The 17,613-nt window shown below is 37.2% G+C and overlaps 3 protein-coding genes across 5 annotated transcripts; 2 read left to right on the top strand and 1 right to left on the bottom strand.

Moving 5' to 3' along the window:
• Positions 1–24: 24 nt before the first annotated feature.
• On the bottom strand, positions 25–10,278 carry LOC117627147 (DNA annealing helicase and endonuclease ZRANB3). Of its 2 annotated transcripts, none has more exons than XM_034359074.1 (24): positions 9,884–10,278; positions 9,370–9,729; positions 8,922–9,054; positions 7,898–8,073; positions 7,347–7,420; positions 7,118–7,153; positions 6,938–7,028; positions 6,490–6,549; positions 5,828–5,993; positions 5,300–5,496; positions 4,937–5,038; positions 4,566–4,676; positions 3,590–3,655; positions 3,412–3,510; positions 2,956–3,201; positions 2,771–2,827; positions 2,564–2,665; positions 1,945–2,259; positions 1,603–1,790; positions 1,433–1,535; positions 1,076–1,221; positions 627–706; positions 347–510; positions 25–245 (listed from the first exon to the last, which is right to left on the bottom strand). In XM_034359074.1, exons 1-24 carry the CDS (start codon positions 10,241–10,243, stop codon positions 51–53), a joined length of 3,627 nt encoding a protein of 1,208 aa, XP_034214965.1. In that variant the 5' UTR covers positions 10,244–10,278; the 3' UTR covers positions 25–50. The 2 variants fall into 2 exon arrangements, with proteins under 2 accessions (XP_034214965.1, XP_034214966.1); XM_034359075.1 differs by having other exon boundaries at positions 25–239.
• Positions 10,279–11,598: 1,320 nt separating this feature from the next.
• On the top strand, positions 11,599–13,431 carry LOC117628308 (remorin 1.4-like). Of its 2 annotated transcripts, none has more exons than XM_034360729.1 (6): positions 11,599–11,703; positions 11,895–12,007; positions 12,181–12,445; positions 12,525–12,735; positions 12,879–12,960; positions 13,048–13,431. In XM_034360729.1, the coding sequence occupies exons 3-6, from the start codon at positions 12,223–12,225 to the stop codon at positions 13,246–13,248; spliced, it is 717 nt and encodes a 238-aa protein (XP_034216620.1). In that variant the 5' UTR covers positions 11,599–11,703; positions 11,895–12,007; positions 12,181–12,222; the 3' UTR covers positions 13,249–13,431. The 2 variants fall into 2 exon arrangements, with proteins under 2 accessions (XP_034216620.1, XP_034216619.1); XM_034360728.1 differs by having other exon boundaries at positions 11,612–11,703; positions 11,802–12,007.
• Positions 13,432–15,381: 1,950 nt separating this feature from the next.
• On the top strand, positions 15,382–17,600 carry LOC117628681 (transcription factor PIF7-like). Its single transcript, XM_034361177.1, has 7 exons — positions 15,382–15,422; positions 15,749–16,259; positions 16,365–16,469; positions 16,566–16,631; positions 16,734–16,947; positions 17,053–17,213; positions 17,484–17,600. The coding sequence occupies exons 1-7, from the start codon at positions 15,382–15,384 to the stop codon at positions 17,598–17,600; spliced, it is 1,215 nt and encodes a 404-aa protein (XP_034217068.1).
• The last annotated feature ends 13 nt before the right edge of the window (positions 17,601–17,613 follow it).

Genomic DNA, 17,613 nt, shown 5'->3' with positions numbered 1-17,613 from the left:
ATGGCTGGCATGTGCCCAAAAAAAAAAAAATCTCAATGGAAAGATATGAATTATGCTCCTCCTGGCGGATGGTTCTGTACCGTGGGAGTGGAAATCTTGTTGCCATTCGAGGAGGGCTCGTCCAAGTGTCCACTTGTAATTGTAGCATCCAAGTGATTCGCTAAAGAGTAGGCGCTCCCAGGAACCTTGACTAAAAGCTCGTCCTCATATACACTCTCTTGGATCTCCATATTCCCCTCCTGCCCCTGAAATCAGTTAATCAAATTGCAACAAATTTTACCAAAAGGGAAATGCTAGGCGGCCATCTCAGCAATATGGAAAAAAGACCACTGCTTTTAGAACATACCTGTAGAATAGTCTCTGTGCCTTTATGTTTTAGATTAGTCATGACTGCCTTTAGCTTTTTCTTAGCCTTGATCCTCGTTGAATGTCGTTCCGCACATTGTTGTTTAGTAACATCAGAATGACAAGCCACACAAAGTGTTCTCATGTTCTCTAGCTTGCATTCACCTACAGAAAATTTTGAATAAAATAAGACATTGAAATTGAATTGTACCAGTCATAACTCCACTAGAATTCCAGAGGAGAAAAAAACAAACCCTCTTAGAAACAAAGATAGTACATACCTCCACCTCGATAGACAGGAACAAGGTGGTCTGCATGCCACGCATTGCCCTCTGTTGGATCCTTAACAAGCCTATCAAGCCTGTATTATGTCAAATGGTAATGTGTTTTGATCTCAGGGATATTGTTGGTATTTGAAAAGTACAAATTTTAGGTATTTAGCAGATGCATTAGAAAAAAAAAAAAAAAAGGGAAGAAAAAAAAATTCTAACTAGTTGCATGACAATTTCTGTTCCCAAAATAGTTTTATGAAATGTCTGTTTAATGTGCCTGCTTATGGTGTGCATCACTCTCCAAGTTACAAAATCTGACTGTCATAATCAGCCATATTTTACGGTTTATAATTATCGCATGGACGTATAAACAATGTACAAGATTTATAATCTTCTGCCCGTCAACAGCAACTAAAACAATCCAAAAGGTCAAAACAATTTTCCTTCTAATGACTTACGGTTTCTTCAGCCTCGCCACCCGTGGTGCAACTTTTTCGATATACTGCCTTCGCTTTGCCAATGATAATGGTCTTAGGTGCTCCACAAGTTTATGACAATCTAATTGGCAATTTGCACAGACACCATGTTCTAGTTGAAAAAGTTCCTGAAAATCATGAGCATGTAAATCTTAAAACAATGAATCAAGTAAATAACAAGAGGAAATATCCAGAAAGCAACAAGAATTTCACTTATAATTATCACATGCGTAAAATTAAAGTACAACCAAGGAAAGTATATGATGAACTAGATTATCTCAAATTCATGGCAAAAAAAAAAAACTAGATTATCTCAAATAACATATTTCATATACTTACTTGACGAAGAGATCTGTTACTGGTTCGGATGCGGTATTCTTCATAGCAACCAAGATTGCAGAACAAATCTTCAAAATACTCAGGTGTCTTCGCATTGTGGCCCCTGAAATCAAGTACAGTAAGTATCCAACACAAATAACTGTATCATAAACCATTTATAGAGGACTTACTTGCATGGTGTTTGACAGAGTTTACAGAGAGGTTCATCAGTCAGAGTATAAGCCTGAGCATATTCCTTTTCCTTTTTTCCATAGCCACTACGTAGATGGACTTTTTTCCACACAGCGTTTGATGGTAAAGGTTGGCTGATCTCATAAAAAGGTGTAGAGCGGCGCTTGCTTCCACCCTTCAGCAGTCCCTGTCAGAAAAGAAAATGATTGTCATGTGTAAACTCCAGCAACCCATCTATAGAAGACACTGATATGAACTAAAAATAGATGAACAGAGCAAAGATGAGCAAGTTTACTCCAACAAAGGAATATCCAGCAAAGTTCAGATTTGTATAATTGTACCCTGATGTCATGGTTGATGCCTTCGCACAGATAGCACAACTCAACAGTCAACGGAAGTTGCAAAGGCTTTCCAAGTAATCTTTTTTGTTCGATGGGCCTCAGCTTCTTCCATTCTTCAATGAATGCAAGAATAGCTTGTAAATAGGCTGGATTGTCCTTCAAAGAATTAAAAGCTGTTTCTTTAATACTGTTAGCAGCAGGAGAATTTAGTGCCTCAAGTTCCTCTGGTCTAAAATTCTCAAACATTGGCCTTGGTCTTGAATCCTCTCCTGAGATGCATGAATACAAGTGGATCCGGCCAGTGTATTGGCTCACCTAATATCCACATAAGAAAGTTAGGATAGATTACTACTTGTCTGATCGAATCCTATGTACTGATAAACTAACTAAAGTAAACCACACACAATTGAGGCAATCAATACAAATAATTTATTTGAAATAAATCAACAATAGTCTAGAGAGTATGTCCAATAGATGATTGTTTGAAACCATATAGATTTCGTTGCAACACAATTAGTCATTACTGAGATCTACCGCATGACGTTTGCACATGTTGCGATCTTCAGCTTTTGACCAGTGGTCCAAACAGGGAACCCGAGAACCAGGTTACAAATTTTACCTCAAATCGCAGGGCATCTAGAGTACTGCTTTCTTCAGCTTTAAGTGGCTGAACTGGTTCACCGTCATTTAGTTTGGTTGGTTGACAGTTGATTTGGTGTTCCTGTGTTTTTTGTAATTTATAAAACTTCTTCCATTTTAACTTTAAACTGGAAGGGAAAAACTCATCTCTTTCTTTGGAGTCAAGATCAATTCAGTTCAGATGTACCTTTTCAAGTCCATCTATGTCTTCAGTGCTCTTTTCCAAATCAGAAACCACATCAGCCTGTTTCACCAAAATTGGTATAGATCATCCCCCCAAATGGATTAATTTATATCATGAAAAAGAAAAAGGCAAAAAAATGTTCAATCTTGTACCTAAAAGAAGGTGAAGTTTATACAATTAGGTTTTACCTTGACAAGACAACTGTCAGTTTGGGATGAACTTCCATCAGGATCACTATGTTGTGCAGATCTGTGTAGAATGTTTGTGACTAATAATTCATATGCCTCATAAGGCTTCATATCCTTAGCTAAGCAGCCAAAGTCAGGTAATTTTATTGGCTCTGCAGAGACCTCATCACCCTCTGTCCTTTGCAATATATGATCTTCACAAGTATCAGATCTACCTGATGTCTCAAAGAAAGAAACATCTTCAACCTGCCAAACACAAAACATCATGTTAAATCCTATATAACAAATGGGAAACCAAAACCACACTGCCAATGATTTGGATTTTGGATTGGTATAACTGTTTTGAAATGACCGTAGTAATGAAGACTTATTCTGTATTGCTTTTCGGATGATAATGATGCAAAGAGGTTTAAAAACCAATTAGCATTGAAAGGAGCATTCAGAGATGAAAAGTACCACTATCTCTTGTATTGCATCATATTTTCCGTTTGTTGTAGATGATACGCGGTGCAAACTCTTATTCAAGCTTTGCCAATGTGACTCATCCACGGTATCCTACAACATGTCAGACTCCAGTTAAAAGGTAAACATAGAATACATTCACAGAACTTCTATATACACAAGAAAAAAGCACCTTTCCACAAAAGATGTATATGTTGACTGCATTTGTTTGCCCTCGCCTATGAGCTCTATCCTCAGCCTTCAGTTAATTTCAGAAGAAGCATGAGCATTAAAGAGTCAATCACATATAAAATAGGGGAAAACCCTGACACCACACAAAATAAGAATGCCATACACAAACCCATATGCACATCTATACTACTAATATCCTTTTCCTTTAATATGAACAAATTAAATTATGGAGTATGGACAATGTTGTTCAAGGATGGAAGGCATTAATCAGTAAACTTCAAGGTATGTCACAAGCAACACTTGCACATGGAATATTTTACCCACCATCAAGATTAAGAAGAAACATGGGCGGAAAATTACTTAAGCTCTTCTATTTTTATGAGTCACCCAGATTATAATACTTTTATATGAGAACTACATATTTACCCACATTTCATTTGTTAAAACGTCATTGGCATGTATAATTGCGAGACCTCTGTTGCATATTCAACACCTATCAGGTAGTTTTGCAATAAAAGTTCCAAAATGTATCCGGGACAAGTCAAACAGATGGCAGAATTAAGACCTTCTTGGCTCTTTGACGTTGCAAACCTCCCCAAATAGATATGAATTGTAACTGCACTGCATACCACATACAGACTGAGCCATAACTCTAACTTATTATCTTTTACCCTGATTGATGACGACCATTCTTAATCACATGCATATGTTTCTACTTTTATCAACTCTAAGTACTTCCACTCTTATCACATTATGGGCAGGTAGATATCAAATTACCAAGCATCATGAACTCAAAATAAGAACAACCTAGAAAACCAACTTTTAACCAAATAGCACTCGCCCTCTAGAAGCAACAAAAGATACTCAATCAAGAAAAAAAAAAACTATTGATAATACAGTAGGGATCAATCTTGAATGATTTGTGTGGATAAGAGTTAACATCTGGGAAACTTGAAAGTAGTTTATTATTTTTAAACCTGAAGCATCAATGATGGTGACTGAGGAAGCTCCAAGAAGACAACATGCTTTGCTGATGAGAAATCAAGGCCAACACCTCCAGCAGTAATACCAATTATTGCAATCTTAACCTGAAAGACATAGGCACTCAATGCATTAGCATAACCACGCACATTTATGGGGTAAAGACAACAGTCTTGGCAGCGACATCAGCAAAACCTGTATGGCATGGAAATGGAAACTCCCAGATCATCAGATGAAGACAATACCATGTTTTTGAGTCGTGATTCATAATTTTGAAAAATTATTTCCATGTAGTTAAGTTTATAGGCACATCAAGAAAAAATGCTGGTGCAAATATTTTACTTATGATAGTACAGCTTATACGAACCTCAGTTGATAATTGGAATGATTGTACAGCTGACTGCCTATCTGTGGCAAGTGTGTTTCCATCAATTCGAACAAAACCAATCCCTTTCTCACATATGAACTCCTGATAGTTCAGAAACATATTAATATTCAGGAAATGATTGGACAAGATCAACATTAATAGCAATGCCCACCAACAATTAATATGAACTTCAACAATCCAATACCCATAGAAACAAGACATAGAGACCATGTGTAATTAAACGATGCTAATGAAATGCTGGTAAACATTAAAATCATAATACACTATTAAAAGTAAAACCATTAACCACAACACTAACATAAACCATTCTCAAGGGATGCAACAATTCAGAAGAAATTTCACCTGTACTCCATCAAGTACTTTATGGTGATGTGCAAATATTAACATTTTGTGAGAACTGGAATCTGAGTCCAAGTTTGCAACACCATCTGACTCTGCAGTGAGTGGATGAATGGAAAGCCAGTCACGAAACCCTGCTACCTTTGCGATACCTAATTCTTGGAAGGAAAGCTGCCCGGATCTGCAGCAACCCCCACGATCTGAAAGCAAAAGGAAAACAAATAAAAGAAATCATATGGGTACATCAAATCACGCTTCTTCACCTAAACCCATCAAGGAGCATGTAAACTAAATAAAAGAAGATGTACCCCACTAATTCAGGTAAAAGGCTGAACAAATAAACACCTTAAAGCAGACCAATGTAGAGGAAAGACTGTTATTCTAGTACTACAGAACCTTTCAATACACTAATTACCCATTGCATTGATGCTCAGTAGTTAATACAGAAACACAAGAGATGCAAGAAAACACATGATCCTGTAACATATGAATTGCATTCACATAAACAGATTACAAAGAACGTTAAATTACCATTCGGTTCATCCAAATGTTCTGAAGATACATCTTTAGTGACACCTTTCCCCACCTTGACAGCAGCCTTTGCTGAAATCATATCAGATTTCTTCAATACTACTCGTATAATCTGTCGGCGTTTGGGTGGTAGCTGAACCAGGACATGTTCCTTCAAACGTCTTATCTATGATTAAGCATCCAATAAAGAGTGAGATATGAACACCAATAACCAAGGGTTACAAGTATTACATCTAAGTGAGCTTTAACCTTAAAACTAAAGAATAGATTACTCTGACCTTCACATGGAGTTCATGGAGAGCACATCATCAGACGATACGTCTTAAAGATAATATGTGCATTACTAATCACCAAACGTACACTCCTAAAGGTTAGAATGGCTCATATCTTTAACAATTCTCTGATAATTACACATAAAACCTACGCATTTGTTTTGATAAAAATATTAAACTAGTGATATTAACTTATAAGTCATTAGAATCCTGCAATAATAATATAGCTATGATTACTGCTCAAATGTGTCCATTGCTATATGCTTTTTAGATTGCCACTTAAATTTGACCTTGAAAGTTTGAATTTTTAAGATACATTGAAGAAAACAATTATCACATAATTTCTAAGGAAAAATCAGTATGACATGAACATAAAGAACAAGAACACACCATGACTGTTTGCTTCAGTAACATGTTCAACTCCTCTAAACGAGTGCCCTTCGAGAAATCCTGCAGCACAATCCCATAGAGTATCTATAAACTTTCCTTCATAACAATAAGCCATTAAAAAAAGCTGATGTTGATGAAAGGTGTTAGCACCAATTGCACACTGTATAGCTATAGCTATAGATATAGATACAGGTCTGCAAGGCTAGTCAGGACAAAACAAAAACCTTTTAAGCCATGGCCAACTGTATCGGCCAAGAAGCAAGAATATCTTATAATGTCTTGAACATGCATACATCAGTGGGATGCCAATTTTTATTTTTATTTTATTTTTCAAGGGATTGCAAAAACATCATCATCTTAAAGTCTTTACTGCCTGGCAGCACAAAGAGGACACTTTTCAAGAAATCAATAGAACAGTAATGATCTTCAAGGCTATTCCAAGTATTACCTGAAAAGTTTTCCCTTGAGAACCCTGGATATATTTGACATCACAGTAAGTTTTGGCAAAATCATACTTGTCCTTTCCCAGCAAACCAGGCCTGCAAAAAGACAAGTGCAATGTAAACCAATTAACCTGGAGAAAAGCAAGCAAATCAGGTGAGATGTAAACAGTGTGAAGAGAACTTGCCATAGCATATCTATCTGATGAAAAATGTCATACGGCCTATGATCACCTAGGAAGATGTGCAAAATGAAATATTAGAATGCACCAAACAGTGGTTAGCTACAGAGAAAAACAAAAAATAAGAAAGCTAAGAAAGTTAGAGGAACTTGAGATAAGTAAAGAACAACATTCCAGAAATAATAGAGAACTGCAGACAATGCTGCCAATTTTCTTCAAGGGCCCATGCTACAACCTTGACAAAGAAGGTGTCCCGGATAGTAAAACTATGCGCTTCACCTTTGCTGCAATGTCAAGAACAGCTTTTATCTGTAAACAAACATGATTAGATTAGCATATAGTAAAGTCTCTCTGCAAGTTTAGTACACTTCATTAATTACTAGGAAAGTTGCAAAAGAGCAATCTAGGAGACAAAATTTGAAAACAATTAGTATCTTTAAGCCATCAGTCATCAGAGCTGAAGACAACAATATGTATACAGATGACAATTTAGGAAGAAATTTTTGTTCCCTTAAATTAGTATATATTGTTCATAAACCACCATCCTAATTCAAAGACCGGTAAAAATTCTAGGCCGCAAAAATTATGCATTTCATTTCCCAACTTATGGAGGTTGGCTTCACTTATCTATCTAGCCAGATAAGAATTTCATTTTCTAGTAAAGACAATAATAAACAGTCGGTCTAAATTTTGGAGCAATTTATACCACCAGGGTCTCATTAAACCAAATTTTATAAGAGTCATCGGAATCATTTGATATTTGACATGAAAAGGAATATGCTTTACCTCTCTAGGTTCTGATGCTTTCTTTGTACACCGTACATGGTGGGATTCATCAACAATTAAGAGAGCCCATTCTCGGTCAAGCATGCTCTTATGCAAACGGTGAAGCATTGTATACGAAATAACCACAACTCTAGGCCATCTCTTTAAATTGGCTGGATTGTTTTCGTGACCAAATACTGGAGTCATAAGAATGTGTAAGAATCCATTCATGTTTTGCTAGTAAATCTAGAATATGGATATATAAAACAATGTATCAAATGAATTTTCCAGGTTATAATGAGTTCATAATTCATTCACCAGAAATGCAAGCATAAAGAGAACCGGCAGATAAAAATTTATGTCAAAGAATAGTAGGTTTTTGGCTGGCTTGTTAAAAGTTATAAAGCATCAGTTCTAAAAAGAGAACTGAAAAACAAATTCTGAGATGATATATGCTTCACAAAATTAACTTTAACTAACACCACATCTCACCCATTTTTACTAACAATTAATCACACTTTGTAATCGTGTATCTACATATATTGCATATGCGCTCACTACTCTTATAGAAGGGACTAAGGAACATATTCAACTAAGGAAATAAGCTCAAAGAACGTTACCTGGGGTAAATTTGTGCATAGAAGAGGCCTAAAAATAGAACTCTCCAAAACCATGGGCATTTTTGTTTTCTTAACATTATTGGAACCAAACGGTTAATAACAAAAATCCATTTACTCTGACTAGGCACTCTTAAATTACTTTTAATCTTATGTATTGCTATTATATTAACAAAAGACAAAAACGACAAATCATACAGCATGGAATCAAGAAACTATTATTCTTCACTGAATACACAAGATTAAACCTTTTGTAGCAAAGTGTTTTCCCTGAGAATAGTTGTCTTTTTTTATAGTACCTACCTTCCCCATTATTCTCCAACTTAAATAAGAATAAACTGGAAACAATATAGTACCCCCCCTCCCCCCTCTTCCCCACTATTCCCCAACTTAAATAAAATAAATTGGAAACATTAAAAAAATATTACCTAGATGGAAGTCAGCAGGCAAGCAAAAAGGAAGCCAGCGCTCTAATTCTTCTGCCCAAGTATAACGCAAAATAGCTGGGCAAACAACAAGTATAGAACCTTCACTCATGAAACAGCATGCAATAGCAATAGCCTGGGAGGAAAAGTTTTAGCATATTAAATCTTATATCTTCATGGAAACTTAGGGGAAAATAAGAGGAAAAAATTCAAATGCAGGAGATCCACCTGTTTGTGTATAAGTAATAAAGTTCAATCTCTGTGTGTGTGAATATGAGAAAGCTAAAGAATATTGTAGATGTTATCCAAAGCAGCATTGTAGCATTCTCACTCACTAAACGCACATTACAATGTCTAAGTGCTGACTCAATGCATTGAACGGTTAGAATGTCAAACCTAGCACCATCAATAAGAATCAGAAGGAATATAAGTTTACTTAATATAAAACTACCTGGAGTGTCTTTCCCAGGCCCATTTCGTCGGCAATAAGACAACGTCCACCCCTTTGCAAACCAAATCTAACACCGTCAAGTTGGAAAGGCAAGAGTGCATCCAATAGATTCTTCGGTAGCTTCCCAATCAACTCATCAACCTTATCATCTGACAAGTGTTCTGGTCTGCATGGTATCCATTTACCAGAAATAAAAGAATGTGAAAGTCTCTCTACAACATTAAGAGTGCCCCAAGGTATCTCTTCAGTGTCAATGCCCTTGTTGCTCCTTAAACATTTCAAGACTGCATTGTAATCACTCAGCTTGTAAACACAGGCCTTTCCACCACCATGATTTTGCGTGTAGTGGGATGGCATGACCTAAGACAATTCCAAAAACAAAAACAAAAATTCAGACACATATAAATACTGAATACCAAATTTCACAGAACCAGAATTCAATTTCCTTTCTTTCCAATTTGTTCCACCAAGTTTTTGTCACGACCCGAAAAGGAAACAATAGAGACACACTTACATAAGCCAATATATCACTTAGTCTCCTTAAGCACTCCTCCTGCCCCGGAAATGCAAAGCCTTGTACGGCAACTGGGGTAGCTGAGAAAGAATCCGGGGAGCAAATTTCGAGCCTGACCCGGAACCTCGTAGGCAATTGAGTATTTATAATCAGGTTGCCCCTGGAAAGTTCTGGCCTTGGATCGGAGATACAGTGAGTGACGTTTGAGGTGAGGTCGGGAGAGAGCTTTCGGCACTTGAAGAGCGACCATGGGTTATGTTGCTGCTGAAGATTGGAGGATTCGCTCAATGCTTTGCGTTTTTCCAAGGCTGCTAAGCGATTTGCTTCGGCTCGTTTTCTTTGCTCTTCTGTGATTTCCATTTTGGGTTTAGGGATTTTAGATACAGTGAGGGTTTCGTAAAAGGGCGGGAAATGGAACGATAGATGCTGAAGAAGAAGAAGAAAATAATCGGAACAAAAGTCAGCACGTGCCAAGCATATTGTCCTCAACTGCAAAAGGACCAATTAACAATTATTTTCAGATATTACGCCAATTCGCAAATATCACAAACAATAAGGGCCTTATTGACTATCAATATTTCGTTTTTTATATTAGTGACCGTTCGGAATTGTTTTTTAGCCCTTTTATTAGAAGAATCTCGAAATTTTTATTACAAATTCAAGTGTTTGAACTTTGAATACCAAAAAGTGTTTTATGAATCGAAGTCACTTTTAAATTTTTTTTTTTTTAACATAAAGAGGAATTGTATAAAATAAAAGAAAGAGAGAAAAGCATAGTACTTTATAAAGGAAATCGAACTTTAGAATTTATAATGAAGAATATAATATTTTTTATCGTCGATTTTTTATTATCAGTAATCATAAAAAAGATGTGGATTAGGGCCAAAGTAGACTTGCTTATGATTTTGTTGTTGTTAGTGTTTACATCTAGAATTACATCATTTTATACTTTTAATTAGTTATCCTTTAATATAGATTAACACTTCACTCAGAGGTCTTGGGTATACTTTGCTGCTTCTGATTTTTTTTTGTTTTGTTTCTCATTATAGCTCAACATTGAGTTGATCAAATTTAGCTCTCAATTGATCATCACAACTCAACCCCTAGGAACGGCTTCCTGTCTATGCATGAAAACCCCAAAACCAAGCAAACCCAGATTCTCTCAATGTTTGACAATCAAGTAACCCAAACCCATCAAAAAAAGAAGTAAAGTAACCCTAACCCAATGACCTTGTCCTTGTCCAAAACTACGCAAACCCAATAACACACATCTGCTAGTTCTCCACCAACTTCCAAACCTTGGCTCATAGATTCATATTGTAAGTTGTTGCTTAGTCTGGTGGGCCAGCAGAATCCGTTGTTGCTGTTATACCATTCCCTTCCAATGGAATAAGGAATAAAAGAACAGCTGCGAATCCATTGCTGGATTTCCATCTCCATTACCAAACTTCAAGGACAATACTGCACTTGGATATAATATGAAAGATGCTTTTGTGCCAGAGATGTCTTGAACAAACAGAAAGAAGACCAGAGAGATTAAAAAATGGAAACAACTTGTTGTATTTTGGAGAAAAGAGAGAGGATGAAGGAAGATCCCTTGCTTCCTTCTTCATAGATTCATGCAAACTGCAAAGCATATTTCACCTTTGCTTGCTCACATGTCTCTCTGCATGAGCAAAATTTGAGATAACCGATATCAAAGCCTGTGCTGCTATTTTTCATTGCAACCAAACACTTATATATGTGAAGCCAGGAAATTCGGACAAAGAATCCGCAACAGTGGTTTTAGACAGCAATGATACTTTTATCAAGCAAAAGAGGTACCTTCGAACCCTATTACTGATGGCTTATAGTTTCTTGCCCTCTCCTTTGTCAAAATTTTATTCAACTCAGGCACAATAAAACCTCTCATTTCCAGGATACATTTAGTACATATATGCTTGGTTTCTTTCACAAAACGTTGGTTTCTGCTGCTTCTGCATACTATCAATATTGACGGAAACTCGAACAGATTGATGACCACTTTGCTAAAGTGAGATTTTCGGGTCCATAACCAAACAAGCAGGAAGGATCAAGATCACACTAAAGAAAGAAATCAACCACCTCAACAAGCAGAATCTTTAGGTAGGTATATGCAGCTAGACTTGCAATATTGTGAAAGCTATTCTTTTATTTATGGCTTAGTTGAAAACAGAATGCTCTGTTCTGTTCTGTTTTGTTATGTGGTTGATCTATGGAACAAAGAGAACTAAAAGCATAAGAATGCTCAAGAAACTTCCACTGACTATTTTTTGTAGATAACAAGGGGCAACACCGGTTCCCAAGGCAGTGCGGGGAAAATGAGTCATTATTCTGATGCACAAGATGTCGAGTTTTCAACTGCAGTTGCAGCAGCTGCATTTGCTATTCACTCCAATGAAGAAGCTAGATTACAGTATCAAAAAGGGATGAGGAAAAGCCTTCAGATCTCAAGGACGAAGACTTTGCAGGATGCCATGGCCGGGCGGCCAAGTTCTGGTGAAGTGAATAGGCGATTATCAAACAAAGAAGCAAAGAATGCTGGTACCTGACTGCATATATTATTTTTTTCATAATAAAAATTAAAGTGTTTTTGAGTACTAACAGGTTATATACTTAATAGGTGAAGCTTCAATGAGAAAGCCAGTGGGGCAGGATCAAAGAACATTGGAGAGTGCTTTTCCATCTAGGTATCCGAATCGCGCATCCTCTACAAGGCCTTCAACTCCTGCAGATGGATACCAAAACCGAAGGGGAAGTTCAACAAGACATAATACTCTGGAAACTGAAGCAGATGCTTGGGAGAAAGCTCAGATTAAGAAGATCCAGAAGCGGTAAAAACCAATTTTTGGGTGGTTCTGTTATTATAATCTTTATATAAAAAAATAGTCATTGTTGAAAGCTTGCTTAAATGCTGCTTAAATTTCTAAGGAACACTTCAGTTATTCCTTTTGAAACGGTAAATTATCATTTTCAGGTATGAGAAGGTGAAATCTGCAATTCTTGCTTGGGAAAATGAGAAGAAGATGCAAGCAAAAATTAAGATGGAGAAGAGAAAGGTACAGTTTAACAATCATTGTTTTTTAATTTAAGTTTGTGAACACCAATGACGAAGATCACCCCTCAATGAGTTGTTGAAATTGCAGAGTGAATTGGAGCAGAGAAGAGCAAGCAACATGCAACATTACCAAATCAAGCAAACAAGAATTGACCAGATAGCAGGAGGAGCAAGGGCACAAATGGAAGAGAAAAGAAGAAATGAAGAGTCCAAGGTGAGAGAAAAGGTTAAAAGGATTAGATCAAAAGGCAAAGTTCCTGTTAAATGTTTCTGCTTCACTTGCTATTAGGAAGGGAATCACTTGGACTTGAGAAACTCTGTCTTGGAGCAACGAAGCTGCCACTGAATCTTCTGCTGATTAAATCTGTACATTAACTATATTATGGCTTCCCAACAGTATATCCTAACTTACTTTAATTTGTAAATGATGTATAAAGATTTCGGATCATGAAAGTTCGAAAATTGTGTTGTATATGTTTATCCAATAAAACTATAGCCAGTCAAGAAAAATATTACTACAATTTGGCACTTTGATTTCATGAGGACTTGATACAAAAGATTCTGCAGGCACAGAGAATTGCATGCTGAGATACTTCTTTGCACTTGATGTCTCTCTAAGCAGATACTCTTAACCTAATATCAACCCTTAAGCTGATACTGCCTTGCATACGTTCAAAATTCTTATTTGTTACAACTTTGCCACTATAATATCATAAAGTATTGAAATGGATATGAACAACTTTTCATTTGATGTCCCTCTAAGCAGACGTTGATTTGGATATTTAGATGGGACATTTTATACTTTCCTCATTTTGAGGGCAAGGACTCAACAGCTGGGCCATTATGCTGGATGAAATTACCTTCATAACAAGATAGCTGCATCCACCAAAAATGACATTGTTTCCAACTGCTACCTCTTCCTCTAGCACCCCACCCCTATCAGATGTACACATCTTGTCCTCATACTTCGGACGAAATAAATTATTAACCTTGCCAATCTTGTAGTTATTAACCTAAATTAGTTATGTACTTGGAAAACCTAACACGGTAATCTTGTCTGGAAAGCATTTCAACATTGGCTTCAACTAGTATATCTATGCATCAGATTTATGAAGGCATTTCCTCTAGATTGACATAGAAGATAAGTCAATGTAAAACAGGATATATTAAGGTATTATTTTGAAACATGGATGCATATACAGCCAAATTGTTTGCTGGAAGATGATGGAAAAGGAGAAATAAAGGTAACGAAAGTCGCATGAGAGGGAAGGCAATCGATTTAGACCACGAAAGTATGGTTAAGCATGACTTTAAGTGGACCTGAAGGTGTGGTTGGTTCCCACCAAAATCACCATCACAAGGCAAGGTCTAAACTCTAGCATCACTAATGTCTGCCAGTAGAGCCTATAGCTTCAGAAAATACAAGAAAAATAGGAGAAATTGTTCCTGAAGATGGAGCACAGTGGCCCCAGCTGTCAAGGTTATGTTGGACAAAAAACAAAGAATGGCCTCTATTTTTCAAGCTAATCAATCATCTAGCTAGGCTAGCTAACACTAAACTAGAAAGGACATAACACTTGTGTGTTTAGACTATCTGAGTATTACATAAATATACATAAATATACATAATATATATATATATATGTGTGTGTGTGTGTGTGTCACATGTGTATAAAATCGTCCAAAAGTCATACTTGGTCTCAAGTTGCAGCAAAAGATAGAGAGAGATAGAGAGGGAGGGAGAGAGAGAAATTTTCAATTTCAAACCAAACTCTATCTGTCAAATTTAATGTTATCATAACTTGCATGATATGATTTGAATCAACTAGACGTGTGGTTGTCTTGAAGGGCACCATGATGCGCAGATTGCCCACTTACTACCAGGGCCAAGATCATTAGGGCGAACTCTTTTCACAAAACCAATTTCCCAATGTGACCAACTTTTTATCATTGCTTCACAAAACTCAAAACATTAGTTCGAAAATCATGATCGAGTTAGAAAATTTTGAACATTAGTTTTCGGAAAATGCATTTAACATTTGTTAATCTCTCAAAGATGACATGAAGATCCTTTGAAATATATATTGGTCCAGGGAAAGGGAAACGGTGGAGCCAAAGCATATCCGATTCCTCTCAGGCTTCTTTTGGCTACCACATGTTTTGTGTAAAATCTCCATCACAGCAAATGTGAGTGCGACACCAAAAAAAGGGACCAGAAGACGATGAAATAAGAGAGACTAGTTGCTATTGTCCAAACTCAATCTCAAACTCATCCATTTTCTTCCTTTTTTTAAGAGAGATCTAGAATTATCAATGAGTGAGTGTAGACTGTAGAGTTACCAAATTGGAAGAATATTCAAAGGCACCCCCTAGACAAGAACAAGTCGAAGGAGAAGAGAGAAACAGATCCTCTCACGTGCACATGCAGCAGAACCACCCCAACACCAGTCGTCTTGTCCCCTTGTAAGCACCATCCTTCTTCATATTAACTATATGAGGTTTTCTCTTTCTTAATTTCTGCTTTTTATATGGAGTTTTGATCAACGTGCATGGTAGATAGAATATAATTAACCCAACTGTGTGTGTTTTCGTTCTCTTCGATTTTCTCCACCAAGCTAATTTTGTTTGTCTTTGTTTTTCTTTCTTGTTCAATGCCATTTACATCGTTACAAGTCACAACACTTACATGCTTCTTCAATGTTCTACAAAACCCACTTCCATTGTTCTGTGCTCTATATCAATCTTCCTTTTACTTGCACATAATTTACAAAAATGCTTGAGAAGTACAGGTCCAACTATGACGTTAGAGTGCTAAAATTGGAAAACGGCCAATTGGCCATGCATGGCCTTGGTGGGCTTCTTCCCACATCCCAATCGAAGCACACGTGGGGCAGGGCTGGTGACACACTAGAATCCATGGTTCATCAAGCTACTCACCACAAACGTGAACCAAACTTGATCCACAATGGCCAGACACCGGCCAACATAAGCTCAATGCTTGCATCCTCTGGCCGAACATGGACTGACGAAGGAGGTCAGGTACCGTTGGCAGAGAGGTGGATGAGGAAACGTACTCGATCTGACTCCGATTACCATGGAAACAATTTTAGTGGTAGTACTCCTAGCATTCATGAAGAGCATGCAGATCCCAGCACTTGTGCGAGTCCTAGTCCTAGTGCTAGTGCTAAATTGTGCAGGGACAACCAAAAAACTATGACTACATGGGCTTCGTTTGAGTCTCTTCCCAGCTTGAAGAGTACCAAAAGCCCTGACGAGGATTCAGCCTCTCACGGGGGATTGGTAATACATACATATATATATATATATATTTTAATCAACTTCTATGTTGAATAATGTTACGTTTACGTGTCACATATGTGACAAATTGTATTTTTCATTTAACAGGAAAACCAAGATGATGGCCAAGAGACCACCAAAGACGGTGAATCAGGTCGTTCACGCTCCACAAGACCAAAGCGTGCTGCTGCTGTTCATAATCAGTCAGAGCGGGTAACAATTTAATTTTGGTCACCCCAAAAAGGAAAAGAATGCATTTTGTCTGACAATTAATCCAAAATAATTTTCTACGGTGTGATGATGTTGTAGAAACGAAGAGACCGGATCAATCAGAAGATGAAAGCTCTGCAAAGGTTGGTGCCAAATGCAAGTAAGGTGAGAAATGTTGACAAGTGCTTAGGATCAATTTGTTTGGGAACTATTCTGTGTCATCCTTGGCAAACATTAATTTTTTTCCACTTGGTATATTAATTACAGACTGATAAGGCTTCAATGCTTGATGAGGTGATCAAATACTTGGAACAACTTCAAGCTCAAGTCCAAATGATGAGCAGTGTGAGAAATATGCCTCACATGAATATGAATATGAATATGATGATGCCTCTAGGAATGCAGCAGCAGCAGCAGCAGCATCTTCATCAAATGTCATTCTTAGCACATATGGGCATGGGTGGTAATGTTGGTCCTCTTGGGCTAGGAATGGGAATGGGAATGGGAATTGGAATTATTGACATGAGCAACAATATGGCACGCATGGCTGCTCATGCTCATCATCAATCTATTCGCCTGCCGATTCCTCATCCTACTCCAGTTGTGGCGGCAGCTCCTACTTTCATTCCACCCTTTATGGTACCCCCATTGATGCCACGACACCCTCCTTCTCAAGCAAAGCCTGACCCTGCTTGCACCAATTCTTCAGACCCTTTGCCTGATCCATATGGTGCCCTTCTAGCACAAGTATGTTTTGCACAAAAATATATGGGTTTGGGCAACACCTACAATGAAAAATGACTGCTAAATAATAGCCTAAATATGTGAGCAAATTATATATGGATATCATTAGAGAATCCCTCAGAGAAGAAGCAATGCTACCAAAGTTGATTTTCAAAAAATTGAAATGACCCCTTCCACCAAAGTTAATTTGTCTTCTTAAAAGATGGCAGGAAGTTCTTTTTATTTTTTTTGGGTGAGTTTCTTTGAGCTAACTTAATATCAATTGATTTGCAGCAATCAATGAATATGGACCTGTTCAATAGGATGGCAGCACTATGTCACCAACAAGTCAATCACACAACAGCGGCAACAAGCAGCCCATCACAATCAAACCATGTGCAAGGGAACTAATTAGAGGAACTTG

Source organism: Prunus dulcis, chromosome 5 (genome assembly GCF_902201215.1).
Source record: "Prunus dulcis chromosome 5, ALMONDv2, whole genome shotgun sequence".
NCBI classification, from domain to species: Eukaryota; Viridiplantae; Streptophyta; class Magnoliopsida; order Rosales; family Rosaceae; genus Prunus; species Prunus dulcis.
The sequence above is the reverse complement of the archived record's forward strand: the minus strand, read 5'-3'. Positions and strand labels throughout refer to the sequence as shown.